The sequence below is a fragment of the Palaemon carinicauda genome, chromosome 33, assembly GCF_036898095.1.
Source record: "Palaemon carinicauda isolate YSFRI2023 chromosome 33, ASM3689809v2, whole genome shotgun sequence".
Classification (NCBI taxonomy): domain Eukaryota; kingdom Metazoa; phylum Arthropoda; class Malacostraca; order Decapoda; family Palaemonidae; genus Palaemon; species Palaemon carinicauda.
In genome coordinates, this window is record NC_090757.1 from 51024429 (window position 1) to 51042474 (window position 18046).

Sequence of the window (18046 nt, forward strand, 5' to 3'; positions counted from 1 at the left end):
TTTATGTTTTTTGTTTCTCCGTATACCTTTCCCTTTCCCTTTCCGAAATACTGCCATGCACTTTAATATGAAATATGTCGTAAGGTTAGTTGAGATAAATTACCGTAGGGGGGCGGGGCGATTCCCCCTCCTAAGAAAATGGGTCCCAGGTTGGGTTAGAAGATCGTGACAGATGAAAATAAAAGGAAAATTAGAATTATGAGCAAAGCAGAAATGAACAAGTTGAGGCTTGTAAATGGCAATAGCAGAAGAGATTACATAGGTGAACATAGCAATAAGGAAGCTGTCATAGTAATGAAAACAAGGTTGAATATGATACTTAAAGGAAAATTATACTAACAGGAATTATAAAGATGGGCTTTGTGAGGTATGCAGAGGGGCTATAGTAGTACGACAGTATTTGTTTAGCTGTAGAGAATAAAGAAAATGGAGAAACGGTAACATAGATTTTTAGGAAATAAGAATCACCAACCAAAGAATTTGCCCGATATTTTACAGGCTGTAGAAGCTAGAAATAGAAGAAGGAGGGGTTAAATTTCGGTAGATTCCCACCCACCTCTTTTGTTGTACTGTAATTTATATTTTTATCAGGTAAAACGCGTGAAAATTTAACGCTGTAATTTTACGATGGCAAGTTCAATTTAGACATACAGTACTTTATGTGATTCTAGACCTAGATATTATTTTCATGTTTTAAAGGTTTAAAGGCTGCTCATGAATGGCAGAGGCAAGGGACAGGGACATTGCCCTATCAAGCAGGACAATGCCCCAGAGACTGACCATATGCAGTATATTTACGATCAGCGCCCAAGCCCCATCTCCATCCAAGCTAGGACCAAGGAGGGCCAGGCAATGGCTGCTGATGACTCAGCAGATAGACCTATAGGCTCCCCCAAACCCCCCATCCTTAACCCACAAGGATGGTGAGGTTACAGCGACTAACGGAACTAACTAGTTTGAGGATGACTTGAACCCCAGTCTGGCGTTCACCAGTCAGGGACATTACCACATCAGCTTTCTTTGATATTGGCTTTGATGCCATTTTTATTTATAGGCTAATAACCAAGGTGTAACCAGTTAAATGTTCTATTAAATGTAGAATATATTTTCATGATGTGAAAACATTAGGCCTATTTCAGTTTGGATACTTCCATACAGAAAACTTCACCGAGGACCTAACCTAACCCAGACTGCTGAGTCTTGACCTGTGGTGGGACGGGTGTCAAGCCTCTAAACAAAATCAGAATGTAACCTGACCTAAAGTGTTGTAGATCTCATACTGCTGCTTTTACAACAGGCTGATAGTTTCTTTAGCCCTTAGAGGATCTGATGACGCACTTTCCCATCATCCGTTCATGTAACCATAAGTGTTATATGAAAAATTTATTCAGCTTTCTTATTCAATTTTCAAAATCTATCTTTATTACTCTGTTAGTTATGCTACGAAGCATCAACTTAGGTTGACATGTGACGTCATTGGTCCATGGCCATAAGCCATGAGTCCGACAGTTACAGCAATACGTCAGAGGTCAAATGTTCCATAACTTTTTAAATTGGTGATCTAAAATTTGTTTTTTGTAAAATATTTTGTCCCAAAGGTAAAAGAAGAAAAGAATTGGAAGTCATCCATTTTGAAAGAACCTGTATGGACGGAGAGAAGCGACTGAGCTAGTTTATAAATAGCTTCATGGCCAGTTTAGACCAATAAAACATCATTGTTCCGTAACGGAAATACAAACCACGCTATTTACAAGGGGGTTTACTTTTGGCGTAGCTGAAATGACGAGCCATAAGAATTTTAACGAGGGTTAACTACCCCCGCGCTAGTTAGCAAGGGGGTAAGGGGAGTGGTAGCTAGCTACCCCTCCCCCCCTCACAGACCGGTGAACTACTTCACTTTTGGCTCGGGCGATGAGCAGACGTCTCTGCTTCGCCCTCGCATTGTTGACAGTCTTAATTTTTTGCTTTTTCTTTCAGCTTGTGTGTTTGAAGTTGGCCTCATCCTTTCTTTCCATCATGCGGAAGTGCCCTGGACTCCCCGACCGCCCTTATGGAACGTTCATGTCGGCGGTCGAGACGGACCCTCACTCCTTATGCCCGCAGTGTCGAGGTCAACGGTGTGAAAGAGAAAATATTTGTAGTGAGTGCAGGGAGTGGCCTACCTCCCAGTGGGAGAGGTTTGCCTGGCGGCGTAAGAAGAAGCCTAAGTGGGACCGTTCTCCTTCAAGGGTTGCCTTGAAAAAGAAAGGTTCCAGGGACTCTTCTTCCGCTGCCTGAACCTCCTCCGAAGCTCCCACTCAATCGGTCTCTCACGAGAGGCCGGCGAGTGGTAGCGCAGGCCCTTCTTTTGTTTCCCAATCTCGGGGTTCAGGAGAGGGCGTTGCCTCCCATAGCGAGGCAGCTCACCCTCCTGCTCCGGGGGAGGGCATTGATTCTGACTAACGATGATCTCTTTCAGCTTTGGGCTTCCTTGGGGCTTAAGGGCTCACCCTCCAAGGAAGCCCTGTTTGACCTGATCCAGTTGGGTACAGCTGTCAAACAGTCGCCGGTAATAGCAGAGGTAGATCCTCTGTCTATTGTCGTCGTTGTTGTGGCAGAGGCTTCCGACGGGTCGGGTCAAACCCCTGCTGCAGTTGCGGTTATTGCTGAAGGCTCAGTTCCTCCCTCCGAACATCCTTCGAGGGAGGAGCTGGGTCCAACGGTCTCTCCTGCAGGTGACTCTCCCCCTCGGGGGAGTCCACTGACAGTGACTCCTCTTTGGAAGACAGATGATGGTGATGCTGTGCCTCGAGGTCATCTTCGCCGTAAGGCTCGCCCTTCGCTTCGCCGCAGAGGCCTTTCTTCTCCCTACAAGGGAGCTGGGAGGCGCATCTTCACCTTCGACTTCCCCCACAGAGGATCCTCCACGTCGAGAGCAGACTGTTGCAGCTGCTTCCTTGGACCTCTCCGCAGATTGTTCGCGATCTCCGACGCCTGCCAGACCTTCCAGTCTTCCATCCCCGTTTCTGGACGCTGATGCGCTGTGGGCGCCTACGCACCCCGTTATCCAACGGGCACCGGTTCCTTCGGGGCAAGAGGGCTCTTCCCACAATGTGGGTGAGTCTCTCGAGCGCCAGGTTTTACTTGCGCGCGGGCGCAGTCCTAGAGATCCCTCTGGACTTGCTGCGCCCAGCCGATCTCCTGAGTCGCGCCGTAGATCTCTGCTCGCCCACGCTCTCCTACGCGCCAGCGCTCTCCTGTGCTTCAGAGACCTCCTGTGCACCAGCGTTTTCCAGCTCGCCAGCGCACTTCTGTTCCTGCTACGCGCAATGTGCGCCATCGGTCTCCTGAGCGTCCACGATCTCCTGCTCGTCAGCGCACAATGGCTCGCCCCGTTCCTGATGCGCGCCATGCGCGCCAATGTTCGCCCACGCACCCACAATCTCCGGATCTGGGCGCAGGCAGGGACACTGTCCCTCCGCCTCCTCGCCGACGTTCGCCTGCGCGCCATCGCGCGCACTTCAAAGCCAGCCCGAGTTCCTGCGCAGCGCGCCCACGAGATGTCTCCTGAGCCCACCCACGAGCATTCACCCTTGCGCAAATAATTGCCTTCTGGTCCTGCGCCCCAGCTGGTTCCTTCGGAACGCGCAGCTACGCGCCAGCGATCTCCTGCGCGCCAGCGACCTCCTGCTCGTCCGCGCGATCCTACGCCTGCGTGCAAGCGCTCTCCTACATGCCCCCGCACCGGATCGCCACAGGTCTCCGACACGCCCGCGCGCTAACTTGCCTGTGCGTAGTCGTTCGCCTATTCGCGCTACGCGCCATCGCTTGCCAACGCGCCGTTGCTCTCCAACGCGCCGTTGCTCTCCAACGCGCCGTTGCTCTCCAACGCGCCGTCACTCGCCAACACGCCATCGTTCTCCCGACCGCCAGCGCTCACCGTTACAGCCACGCGCACCCTCACCTGCGCGCCCACGCGCACCTTCGCCTGCGCGCCCACGCGCACCTTCACCTACGCGCCCACTCGCCCTCTCACCCTCCCCCACGCGCCCGCGCACGAACCGACGATTCAACCATCGCGCCAGCGCGCCGCCGCCAGCGATTCCCGCCGGGTTTCGCAGCCCACCCAACCGTGCGAGCCATCGGGGACGCGTATTTCCAGATCCTCGTCATCGCGATCTCCACCCCGCAAGCGCAGAGCTACGCTCGTCCAGGAGCAGGAAGAGTCTTCGGAGAGGTCCACGCAACATTCTCCTTCTTTTCAGGCAGGCCCCGTAGTATCCACTCCTAAGGATCAGCCGATCCCCTTCCCTCCAGCGGGTGTTGCTGACACTGCGTCGGTCAGCCGCCAGCCTTGGTTTGGATCCCTGATCAAATTGGTTGTGCAGGCGATGAAGCTGGCCCTTGCTGATCTGGGACTGAAACCAACGGCAACCGCTTCCCCGCTGAAGGGAAGGAGAGGAGTGGACTTCGTGGTTACTTCTCCCATGGTTAAGTTGGCTCCCAAGAAGTCCGTCAGGAAGGCCCCTTCCCCTTCGCAGACGTTTTCTCCTTCCCCTGTGGACGAAGCCTTTCCGTCCTCAGGGGAATCCAGCGAGGTGAGGCGTTCTCCCACGGCACCAATGGGAGGAACCCCACCTCGAGGAAGAGAACCGTCTCGCGTGGAGAGGAGCCCCCAGACTTCTTTGCTTGAGTCCTGTATCCCTCCCAGGAGGGAGCCTGAGGACTCGAAGACTGTCCCTAAGTCTTCCACCTGGATTCGACCGGAGCTACCGAGACCCCAGGAGAGCTACTGGGGACAGGAGACCTTTCTGCCAGCCTGCAAGGAGTAGAACAGCACGAGTCGGAGCATGCCTTCTGGCAGGTCCTGAGTTTGATGAGGTAACTCAATGGATTCAAGGACCCCGAGACCGCCCCTTGCGAAGGCAAGGACACGGTCCTGGACCAAGTCTACGGTACCCAGAAGCTCCCAAAGGCCAGCGCGGCTCTGCCCTGGTCCCAGGGAGTGAAGGGTGCCAGAGACAAGGTTGAGGACCATCTCGCCGAACTCACCTCCTCCAGCCGTTCCTCTGCCGGGAACAAACTCCTCCCACCTCCTTGCGTACAGCAGAGGAGGTACTGTACTTCGAGATCATGGGGGAGTCTTGTTTAGCTCTTCCCCTCCACCACTCCGTGGAAGAGCTCTCTAGGGGGATTTCTCTCGAGAAACTCTCCGCCCGGCAGGTGACATTCTCGGCTACGGAGATCCTAAGCCAGGAGAAGGTTGCGAAGTGTGCTATGCAGGCCACTTCATGGCTGGACATCTGGCTCGGGTCTCTGGGCATCTTGTTGCGATCCGAGGACTTGTCCAAGGAGAGCACCAGGAAGGCCCTTGAGACTTTCCTCCTCTCGGGCACGCGCTCCATCGAGTTTTTAGCTTACCAAGTTTCGAACTCGGGGGCTAACTCGATCCTAAAACGTCGGGATGCCGTGACCGAGAGGTTCCACTCAAGGGTCCCAGCCGTGGATGTCAGCAGGCTCAGACACTTCTCCATCCTTGGAGTGAGTTTGTTCGAGCCCAAGGATGTAGAACGGACAGCTGAGAGGTGGAGGAAGTCGAATCAGGATTCGCTCCTCCAAAGGGCCCTTACATCTCGGCCCTACAAACCTCCAGCTCCTCAACAACAACCTCAGCAGCCTCGTCAGTCTAAGACACCAAGACAGGCTCCGGCAGCGAAGGTCAAGGTGTCTAAACAGCAGACCCTTTCCTGTCAAGGACAAGAAAGGAGGTAAGTCCTCCAGGGGAGGTAAGAATCCTAGGGGGAGCGGACGAGGCCGTACAGTAAACGCTAGGATTGGCAATCCCCCTGCATGTCCACCAGTGGGGGGATGCCTACAAAGTTGCGCGAACAGGTGGCAGCAACTTGGGGCCGATTCCTGGACGATCTCTGTGATCAGTCAAGGATATCGCGTCCCGTTCATAACATCTCTTCCTCCCCTGACAGCGAATCCAGTGTCGTTGAGCTCCTATGCCATGGGATCGGTAAAGGGACTAGCCCTTCGGGCAGAAGTCGAGACCATGCTCAAGAAGGATGCTCTCCAGGAGGTCGTCGACGGCTCCCCAGGCTTCTTCAGTCGACTTTTTCTTGTAAAGAAGGCGTCTGGAGGCTGGAGACCTGTCATCGACCTCTCAGCTCTGAACAAGTTTGTCAAGCAAACTTCGTTCAGCATGGAGACAGCGGACACGGTCAGACTTGCAATGAGACCGCAAGACTTCATGTGCACTCTAGATTTAAAGGACGCGTACTTCCAGATCCCAGTCCATCCGTCTTCCAGGAAGTACTTGAGATTCAGCTTAGACAACAAGACCTACCAGTTCAAGGTGCTGTGTTTCGGTCTCTCCACAGTGCCTCAGGTGTTCACCAGTGTTCACCCTGATTTCTTCGTGGGCACACAGGATCGGCATCCGTCTCCTCCGCTATCTGGACGACTGGCTGATTCTGGCAGACTCGAAGTCGACCCTTCTTCGACACAGAGACAAGCTTCTGGGGCTTTGCCAAGATCTAGGGATCATGGTAAACCTCGAGAAGTCTTCTCTGCTTCCAATTCAACGACTGGTATATCTAGGCATGATATTAGACACCAATCTCCACAAAGCCTTTCCATCAGACGACAGGATAGCAAGGCTGAGGAGGGTCGCAAGACCTTTCCTCGGATGGGAAGCCCTTCCAGCCCAATCTTGGTTACGTCTCCTTGGTCACCTAGCCTCCCTGGCCCGTCTAGTTCCGAATGGCCGCCTCAGGATGAGATCCCTTCAATGGCAGCTCAAGTCCCGGTGGAATCAAGGCAACGATTCCCCGGACACTCTGGTCCCCATGGGACCTGCGGAACGGATGGACCTGCAGTGGTGGCTGACCGACGAAAACCTACGAAAGGGAGTGGATCTTCTCGTCCTCCCCCCGGATTTGATGCTGTTCTCGGACACGTCAAAAGAAGGGTGGGGGGCCCACGTTCTGAACCAGAGGATCTCAGGCCTATGGTCAGAATCAGAAAGGTGCCTCCACATCAACCTGTTAGAAATGAAGGCCGTCTACCTGGCCCTTCAACAGTTCCAACAGGTCCTGGCGGGCCACTCTGTGGTGTTGATGAGCGACAACACCACGGTAGTGGCTTATATCAACAAGCAGGGAGGTACCTTTTCACAACAGCTATCCCATCTTGCAGTAGAGATACTGAGGTGGACCGAAGTCCACTCGATTCCACTATCAGCTCGCTTCATTCCGGGCAAAAGGAATGTGCTCACCGACAGTCTGAGCAGGGCTTCGCAGATAGTGAGTACCGAGTGGTCTTTGGATCCTCAAGTAGCCAGCAAAGTCCTGACTTTGTGGGGTTCCCCGACAGTGGACCTGTTCGCGACAGCTTCGAATTTCAAGCTGCCGCTGTACTGCTCCCCAGTCCCGGACCCCAAGGCACTCTGGCAAGATGCCTTCCAACAACGGTGGGACAACATCTACGTCTACGCCTTTCCACCGTTCTGTCTGATGAGAAGGGTGCTCAACAAGACCAGACTATCGGTCAATCTGTCAATGACCTTAATAGCTCCGCTATGGCATCACGCAGAGTGGTTCCCGGACCTTCTGCAGCTCCTGACAGAACTCCCGAGAGAACTCACCCCACGACACGAGCTACTCAGCAACCACACTGCAACATCTACCACAAGGCCGTAGCTTCGCTTCGGCTTAACGCCTGGAAACTATCCAGCGTCTCCTCACGGAGAGAGGCTTTTCGTAACAAGTTGCGGACAGGATGTCTCAACACCTGCGGAAGTCATCCGCAGGGGTCTACCAGGTGAAGTGGAGTGTCTTCTGTGGTTGGTGTCGTGGGAGGGGTTTGTCTCCCCTCGATGCCACTATTCCAGCAATAATGGAGTTTCTTGTGTATTTGCGGGAGGAAATGCGCCTTTCAGTCTCGGCGGTGAAAGGCTATAGCTCAGCCTTAAACTTAGCCTTCAGGCTGAAAGGAATGGACATTTCTTCCTCGCTGGAACTTTCTTTACTCATACGAAGCTACGAGCTTACCTGCCCTCAGTCGAAAGTGAGACCCCCTCCTTGGAACGTGGTTCGAGTCCTCAGGGCTCTTAAGAGACCTCCGTTCGAACCATTACGCCAGGCCTCCGATCGACACCTGACTTGGAAGACGGCGTTCCTGCTCGCTTAGGCGTCAGCCAAGCAGGTCAGTGAACTTCATGGTCTCTCATGCGACGTCGCCCATTCAAGGGGATGGGGGGAGGTAACGTTCGGGTTCGTCCCTGAGTTTGTAGCTAAGACTCAGAACCCTGGAGTCCCGGACCCACGGTTCGACTCCTTCAGGGTCTCGAGTCTCCGTTCTTTAACAAGTGACCCAGACCATCTGTTATTATGCCCAGTGAGAAGTCTGAGGCGTTATCTGAAGAGAACGGCTGCAGTCCATCCTCGCGTGCAAGCCCTGTTTGTGAGCACGGGAAGGACGAAGAGGAGGGTCACCAAGAACACTATCTCTGCCTGGATCCGAAGGGTCATCCACCACGCCTTGAATCCAGACCCTCCTCCGTCACGTCGTCCCAGAGCACACGATGTCAGAGGCATTGCTACGTCTCTGGCTTTCAAGAGAAACTTCTCGGTGACGCAGGTGCTACAAGGGGGGGTCTGGAAGCGTCAACGGCCTTCACAGCCCACTACCTGCAGGATGTGACCCACAGGAGCCTTGATACATTCTTGATCGGCCCTGTGGTGGCTGCACAACAGCTGGTGTAACCTCAGGCTCCTTAATGGACAGGTAGCAAAAGGTTGAGGGCATTGTTACCCGGATTTAGTCTGCATGAACGAAAGAGTATGTCTGGCCCTTACTTCTTTCTTCATCCTCCCCTCTCTTGGGGAAAGCAGGATCCTGGGTTCTCTGCATAGCTGACCTCAAACATCTGCAGGTAAACCATGCTTCCTTGGGTTCCTAGTATTAAGATAATACTGTTGCATTCCCCATACCCTGACGAGGTGGTATTGGGAACGTCCTAGCCTAGAATTCCATTTAAAGGACTTCAGGTCAACTTCCTAGGACGAGTCACACTTCAACCCTCCACACACAAGCTTATGTAGGCCGCACGTTCCATGCGGAGCAAGGAACTTGCGAGGTGCAGGGACTCTTTTTCTCGATGTGCTACTCACTTGGTTTCTGAGTCCCCGGGTAAAAGCCAAAGCCAGTAAGGCCGGGACTTTCCTCCCTACGTAAGGGGTAAGTCACCCCATGTAAATAGCGTGGTTTGTATTTCGGTTACGGAACAAATGACAAATTCGGAGATAATTTGTATTTTTCCTAACCATACAAACCTTAGCTATTTACACATATTTGCCCGCCAGCCCTGTCCCCCAAGGCAAGTCCTACCTCTAAGTGAAGTGAAGCAGTTCACCGGTGTGTGAGGGGGGAGGGGTAGCTAGCTACCACTCCCCCTACCCCCTTGCTAACTAGCGTGGGGGTAGTTAACCCTCGTTAAAATTCTTATGGCTCGTCATTTCAGCTACGCTGAAAGTAAACCCCCATGTAAATAGCTAAGGTTTGTATGGTTAGGAAAAATACAAATTATCTCCGAATTTGTCATTTTTGTTAACTTTATTGTTAAATTCCTTTATTTTAGTGTTTTTTTTTTCATACACAATGGCAAAAGAGGGCATGACTTCAGTGTACTAGGAGGGGGATTGGGCAGAGATTTCCCACCACTTGCCAGTAACTACCGACACTTGTTCTAAATTCAACCGCCGAGTTTCCAGCTTTGCGGAAATCATACACCTATTAAAGGACAATGGTTTATATTGTTAGGAAAAGTAAGAATTACAGTACTCAAAAAAATGTGTGATATTTCCCATCATGAAAGGTAACCAAGAATCACAACTTTACAATTTATATTCCAGATGCCGTCTTCCCTACGAATTCCTTGTAGCTTTCCCAACTTTACCCAACAGGCCTATAGATATGGAATTGCCCTCTCCTGCATTGGTGAGTTGACCCCTTTTTTTTTATGGTCATAATTGCTAAGGTTGATTAATACATTTCAAATGCTATTCAGGTGTCTTAAGTGTTGTTAAGCAGCCTTTGGTATCTAATTATATTTGATAAATCAAGGAGTCATTATTATTATTATTGTTATTATTATTATTATTATTATTATTATTGTTATTATTGTTACTTGCTAAACCCTAGTTGGAAGAGCAGGATGCCATAAGCCCAGTGGCTCCAACAAGGAAACTAGCCCAGTGAGGAAAGGAAACAAGATAAAATAAAATATTTTAAGAACAGTAATAACTTTAATTTAAATATTTCCTACATAAATTATAAAAACTTAACAAAACAAGAGGAAGAGAAATAAGATAGTATAGTGTGCCCGAGTGGACCCTCAAGCAAGGGAACTCCAGCCCAAGACAGGGGAAGACCATGGTACAGAGGCTATGGTACTACCCAAGACTAGAGAACAGTGTTTTGACTTTGGAGTGTCCTTCTCCTAGAAGAGCTGCTTACCATAGCTAAAGAGTCTCTTCTACCCTTACCAAGAGGAAAGTGGCCACTGAACAATTACATAGCAGTAGTTAACCCCAGGAGAGAAGATTTGTTTGGTAATCTTGGTATTGTCAGGTGTATGAGGACAGAGGAGAATATGTAAAGAATAGGCCAGACTATTTGGTGTGTGTGTAGGCAAAGGGAAAGTGTACTGTAACCAGAGAGGAGGATCCAATGTAGTACTGTCTGGCCAGAAAAAGGACCCCATAACTCTCTAGCGGTAGTATCTGAACGCGTGGCTGGTGCCCTGGCCAACCTACCTCCTACAAGGCACAAGGCACACATCAATATGAGAGTATACAATCTTTAATCAGAAGAATGCTGCAGCTTAGAAAGAGTACCAATATTGAAATACAGTACTCTTGACAATGTAGACCTTTGTCAACTGGGTAAAATAAGACGAGCTATTGATAGGAAATACTATAGAGCGAGTGTCCGTTATCGTACAGTATATAATTATTTATACTGTATTCTAATCAAAATGGATCATACAATTTTTATTCTATTATTGCTGATATTATTAAACCAGTTAAAATTGAGAGAAATAGTTTTAAAAAATCATATGGAAATTCAAGTGCAACTAGATTACTGTGAATATTTGTATCCTTACCACTGATTTTCTGGGATAAAATGTTTTTTAAACATAAGACTTAACTGTTAGTTATATATACAGTGTATAGCTTACATCCCTGACGTCACGGCAGAAAATTCAAAACTCGCGCCAATCGCTGATTGGATACCCAGGTGTACCACCTGTGCGCCCCTAGCGATGTACCTTTAAACCATTCCATGAATCCTCCTATCCTCCCTGCCGCCGCTAATGGCAACATCATTGGATATTCTCCTCGCTAATTACCTGATATTATTGCTGTTTCTTTGGTGATGTACAATGATTTGGTTTTGACTCTCGCTTGTTTGGATTTGCTATTGGATACTCTTGATTTATGTTTGGATTTTGATATTTTGACCCTTGCTTGTTGATCTCTCTTACAAATTTATCAAAATGGCCACCCCCCCTTAACTTTTAGTGTGTGTGAGTGGGTGTAAGACCTGTTTGGCTAAGGCCTCAATTGATCCACATTCGATCTGCGTAAAATGCAGAGGTAAGGTATGCGAGTTGGATAATAGGTGTGATGAATGCGTTCTATTATTTGAGCATGAGTGAATAGAGTTTGATCGCAATACGCGTAAATTAGAAAGAGATAAGTTGAGGCGTAGTTCTTCTCGCTCTTCCAGAGACTTTTCCTCTTCCCATGTCACCGAACCTATTCCTTCCCCTGTTGTGGTAGTTTCTGATCCCACTACGGTTACTGCTAATGAGCCTATGCTTAAAGATATGATGTTGGCTATTCAAGCGTTGTGCGCGAAGGTTGAATCTATCGCTGCGGACAGGACGCAATGAATGTCCAACGTGAAACAGCTAAAAAGTGACAGTGCTAGAAGTGCAGTGAACGTGTTTAGTGGTGTGGAGGGTGTGCCTGCTCGGGCTTGTCGTTCTCCTAGTCTTAGACCTCTTCCAAGCTCCTCAACCCTTGGGAGAAGGAATGTCGAGCGACGAAAGGAAACGAGAGGCTTTAGCTCCCTAGCAGACGTCCCCTCGAGCGTTCCTGTTGACGTTTCCCAGGACGTTCACCCTCACCATAGGAAAGGTGAGGCTAAAGTGTTTTCTTCATCCTCAGATGACGCGGTTCCATGAGGCTGGCGTCAAGCGTCCAGACCTCTTAAGAGGAAATTGGATATTGTCAACCAGCGTCCTACCAGGACGCCGCAAGTTCCTGGTTATAACCATTGGAGCAGTCCAGAGCGTTTTCCTTCCTGCTAGGACGTTGGATTCTGTAAAGAATCGTCCAGTTGTAGGGCAGTTGTCTGAACCGGGCATGACCTCGGTTCATACTCCTCCTCCACCATCAGATTGGTTATCACCATCTGGACGCTCTGAGCATTCTGTGAGCGGCATGGAGAGCGAACCTGCGATTGACGTAGCGTCACCTCTATCCTAAGTTGACCCGAATCTTATTATGCTGTAAGAGATGCAGCAAAGATTTTCATCATTTATGCAAAGCTACCAAGCTACAGACAGTGGATCCTGGGCGTCAGGAAGCTTCCTTTCTGGACACCAAGCGGCGCAAGGCGGTGAGTCGTGAGACATTTGAAGACGAACGTTTGGACATCTCTCCTGTTAAATGTCCTAAAACTGTTCCTTATAAGGATAGTGAGAATAATCTTGAACCCGAACGCAAACGTGACACCAGGCGTCAAGCAGCCAGTCGTGACAGTGAGTATCAAGTGACTAGACGCGTCTAGCGTTCAACAGCGCAAAGCGCCGAGTGTCCTGGTAAATGTGACGTTAAACGTCCTCCAGGGCGTGTTCTTGAACGTCCAACGACATTTGACGTTGAACGTCTAGCCATTCGTGAAGTCGAGCGTCCTTCAAAGCGAGGTGCCGAACGTCCTAATAGAAGTGATGGTGAACGTCTTACAGAAAGTGCTTTAGAACGTCCAGCAAGACTCGATGTTGAGCGTCCTCCAGAGCGAGGCGTCGGGCGTCCTTCTTTATGTAGCGTTGAGCGTACTACAGGACGTGTTCTAGATCGTCTAGCAAAGCGTGACGTTGAGCGTCCTACTAGTTGTGACGTCAAGCGTCCTACGATTCAGGACGTCGAACATTCAGCGAGGCGGGAGGTCGAGCGTCCTCCAGGACGTGACGTCGAGCGGCGAGCAGCCAGGCAGGATGTCGAGCGTCAAGCGATATGCGACGGCGAGCGCCAAGCAGGATGCGATGTCGAGCGTGACACTGAGCATCGCGCTTCCTTACATGAAGGTCAAGAAAGGACTTATGACTTTTAGGATGCGAGCTTCAGACTTCAGGATGATCTTAATCTAATCAAGAGGCGAGATCAAGAACTCCTTATCTCTGATCGCGTGGATCGTGAGCGTTTCACAGAGCGTCAAGGGACTTTGTCAGAGGAAGAAGTTGATGATCACCTTTTTCCTGTCGAACTTTTTGAAGAGTTATCAGAAGGAGAAGAATCTATAAGTTGTTTCGTCCTTCAGTGGACTTGAAGAAACTCATGATAGTCTTCAACGATGAGTTCCCAGAGTCTTTTGTTCGCTTTGCTCCACGTTCACCTCCATCTGAATTCACGCTTGGGAAAACGGCGAAGAAGTCTCTGTTTACCAGAATGGTGCTGTCCCGATCGTCAAAAAGAGCTCTTAGGAGGATGGGAGACTGGATGGAGTCCAAAAAGGACCAAGGGAAAGCAGCCTTCGCATTCCCTCCAACTAGATTAGCATCTAGATCCAGTATATGGTATGGTACAGGAGAAGTTCTCAGCTTGGGGGGTCTTGCCTCTGCCCAGGGAGATTTCTCAAGTCTAGTAGACGCTCCCCGTCGATCGGCCATGAGGAAGACCAAGATTCTCTGGTCTACTTCAGAGTTAGACCATCTGCTTAAAGGCGTCTTTAGAGCCTTCGAGGTTTTTAATTTCCTCGATTGAACTCTGAGAGCCTTGGTCAAGAAGGTTGCTGCTCTTAAAGAAGGTGACTCTTCTAGTTTAATCCATATCATGTCCTGTATGGATAAGTCATTACGGGACGGATCGAATGAGTTGGCAGCGATTTTCACAGCAGGCATACTTAAGAAGAGAGCCCAGATGTGTTCATTTCTGTTTCTGGGGGTTACTCCCTTTCAGAAGTCGGAATTTCTTTATGCTCCGCCGTCTTCCTCTCTTTCCGCAAGATCTCATTAGAGAGATTTCTTCAGTATTGACTCAGAAAGCCACCCAAGATCTAGTATCAAAGACGGCAAGAAAGGTATTACCATCTTCCTTCTCTAGCCGCAAGCTTAAAGATGAGACACAGCCCTTTCGAGGAAAGACTTCCAGCAGGGGTAGCTCTAGGCCCGATGGAAGGAGAGCAAAGAGGAGAGATATTAGGACAGGGCGAAGCAGAGTCTGACTGCTTTCGCCTTCAGGCAGTAGGAGCCAGACTACACAACTTCTGGCAGGCGGGAGAGATGAGGGGAGCAGACCTTTGGTCAGTTCAACTTCTAAAGGAGGGTTACAAGATCCCGTTTATAGGGAAACCTCCTTTGGTTTTAACCCCAGTTGATCTCTCTCCCAGGTACAGAGAGGAGTCAAAGAGGCAAGCTTTACAATTTCAAGTGTTTCTCTTGTTGGAGAAGGGGGCCATAGAGAGGGCGCAGGACTTGTAGTCACCAGGTTTTTACAACCGCCTGTTCCTGGTTCCCATGAACTCGGGGGGGATGGCGTCCAGTCCTGGACGTAAGTGTTCTCAATACTTTTGTCCAAAAGACGAAGTTCTCGATGGAGACTTCGAAGTCAGTTCTTGCAGCAGTAAGAAAGGGCGACTGGATGGTATCATTAGACCTCCAGTTTCGGGCCCTGTGTTTCGGCCTCAACACCGTCCCTCAAATTTTTACGAAACTTATGCTCAATGTAGCAAGGATTCTCCACTCAAGAGGCATCAGAGCCTCCCTGTACCTAGACGATTGGCTTCTCAGAGCTCGCTCTTATGATCACTGCCTGAAGGATCTTCAGAAAACATTTAATTTGACAGAAGAATTGGGTCTTCTTGTCAACAAGGACAAATCTCATCTGACACCATCACAAGAGATACTCTAGTTTTTCGGGCTTTTCCGTCTCCCTTAAGGACGGAACAAGTCATCTTGAAAGTGCAATCGTTTCTAAAAGTGCAGAAGTGTTCTGCGAGGAAGTGGTTGAGCCTGTTGGGAACCCTCTCCTCGTTGGAACAGTTTGTCCCTCTAGGAAGCTGAATCTTTGACCTCTCCAATTCCACCTCAATTATCACTGGAACGGGAAGAAGGATTTAGAGACGATGTGTATCCCAGTCACGGAATCCATAAGAAGTTGCCTTCAGTGGTGGAACGATCCAGTCAAGTTTCAAGAAGGTTACCCTTTAGAACAGAAGAATCCAGACCTTGTGTTGTGTTCCGACGCCTCGGACTTGGGGTGGGGAGCAACCTTGGGCAAGTTGGAAGTTTCAGGGTTGTGAACAGAGGTTCAAAAGAACTTCCACATAAACCAAAAGGAATTATTAGCAGTCCTGGTGGCCCTAAGAAGCTTCGAAGGGTCAGTTCTGAACAAGGTGGTGCAGGTCAATGCCGACAACACCACAGCATTGGCTTACATTGCCAAGCAAGGGGGAACCCACTCGATTTCCCTTTACGAGACGGCGAGGAATCTCCTCATCTGGGCAAAGGAGAGAAATGTAGTTCTGCTTACAAGGTTCATTCAAGGGGAGAAGAACGTGATGGCAGACAGCCTCAGCAGGAGAGGTCAAGTCCTACCCACAGAGTGGACACTCCATCTAGAAGTTTGCAAGAGTCTGTGGCGACTTTGGGGTCGCCCTTGCATAGACCTTTTCAAGACCTCAAAGACAAAGAGGCTAGAGATGTATTGCTCCCCAGTGCCAGATCTCGAGGCAGTACACATGGACGCGTTCCTGCTAGATTGGTCCAATCTAGACGCGTACGTTTTTTCACCTTTCAAGATCCTTTACAAGGCGTTACAAAAGTTTGTGGCAAGCGAAGGGACCAGAATGACTCTAGTAGCCCCCTTTTGTCCCTCAAGAGAATGGTACACAGAGGTACTGGAATGGATGGTAGACACTCCAAGAAGCCTTCCATTAAGAGTAGATTTACTCTAACAACCCCACTTGGAAAGGCACCATCAAAGTCTCCAAAATCTTCAGCTAACTGCCTTCAGACTATCGGAAAACTCACAAGAGCTAGAGGCTTTTCGAAGGAGGCAGCTAGAGCTATAGCAAGAGCGAGAAGATCTTCGACCATCAGGGTCTATCAATCCAAGTGGGAGGTTTTTAGAGAATGGTGCAGAGTCAACTCTGTTTCCTCATCCAGTACCTCTGTAACTCAGATTGCCGACTTCCTTTTATTCCTGCGAAGGAAGCGCAATTTTTCTTCATCCACCATCAAGGGATACAGGAGTATGTTGGCAACTGTATTCAGGCACAGAGACTTGGACCTTTCGAATAATAAGGACTTACAGGAACTTCTTAAATCTTTTGATACATCAAAGCAACGTCACCAGGATTCATCAGCTTGTAATCTGGATATAGTCCTGAAGTTCCTTATGAGTTTAAGGTTTGAGCCCTTGCACTCTACGTCTCTTAAGGACCTCACGATGAAAACCCTTTTCTTGGTTAGTCTGGCAACAGCCAAGAGAGTTAGTGAAATAAATGCATTTTGTAAAAACGTGGGTTTTCGAGATAACAAAGCTGTCTGCTCTTTCTCGCCAAGAATGAATGCCCCTCTCAACCTTGGCCTAAGGCTTTTGAGATTCCAAATCTTTTGGATGTGGTTGGCAAAGAGTTAGAGAGAGTCCTATGCCCAGTAAGAACACTAAAGTTCTACCTGGACAGAACGAAGGAGCTGCGAGGCAAGTCGGAAGCTCTGTGGTGCTCGGTCAAGAAGCCCTCCTTGCAGATGTCAAACAATGCCCTGTCATTTTTCATCAGACTTTTAATAAGAGAGGCTCATGCACATTGCAGTGAAACAGACCTTAGACTTTAAAAGGTTAAGAATCATGAAGTTAGAGCTGTAGGAACCTCAGTGGCCTTAAAAAAAATAGATCGTTGCAGAGCATTATGGACACAGCCATTTGAAGGAGCAAATCTGTGTTCGCTTCACACTATTTGAAGTGTCCAGACTTCATGAGGACTGTTACACTGTGGGACCGTTCATAGCAGCGAGTGCAGTAGTGGGGGAAGGATCCACCACTTCATTCCCATAATCCTAATACCTTTTCTTCTCTTGGAACTTTTAATTTGGTTTTTATGGTTGTCTTGTGGAGATTGCGACAGTCTTCCGCAATCATTGATTTGGTTAGGTGGTCAATTATGTTCCTTGAGAGTGCCCGGAACTGGGTATTAGAGGAGGCTCTGTCACATAGAGGTTTGTACATCGGTTTGACAGCTCCTAGAGATCTTCAGCCCCCTGAGAGGATCGCTGGATCTCATAAGAAAAGCGGACATAATGGCAGAGAATCATTGAAGTCAGCTTCCTTATCAGGTACGAACCCTTAAGCTTGTTTTATATTAACTCTTAAGCAGAATTCGAACTATATTGGCTGTCTCTAACCCTCCACCAAAGGTGTTAATCAGCTATATATATAACTGCCAGGTAAGTCTTATGTTTAAAAATGTTTATTTTCATTATAAAAATAATTTTTGAACATACTCACCTGGTTGTTATATACAGTATAATTAAATTCCCACCCTCCTCCCCTCTAGAGACTAGAGGTATGGAAGATATGAGGATTCATGGAATGGTTTCAAGGTACCTCGCTAGGGGCGCACAGGTGGTACACCTGACTATCCAATCGGCGATTGGCGCGAGTTTTGAATTTTCTGCCTTGACGTCAGGGACGTAAGCTATATATATAACTACCAGGTAAGTATGTTCAAAAATTTATTTTATAATGAAAATAACATTTTTAATTGTTTT

General features: G+C 49.0%; 1 protein-coding gene across 3 annotated transcripts in view; it reads left to right on the forward strand.

Annotated features, from left to right (window-relative positions):
• Positions 1–18046, forward strand: part of LOC137625945 (uncharacterized) — a 308726-nt gene that overhangs the window by 259869 nt on the left and 30811 nt on the right. For 2 of the 3 annotated variants that reach the window (XM_068356993.1, XM_068356992.1), the window contains exon 2: positions 9900–9984. In XM_068356993.1, the coding sequence (XP_068213094.1) occupies positions 9900–9984 (85 nt within the window). Of the gene's footprint in view, positions 1–242; positions 263–9899; positions 9985–18046 lie in introns of those variants that run through there. The other variant, XM_068356994.1, reaches the window with a different exon arrangement.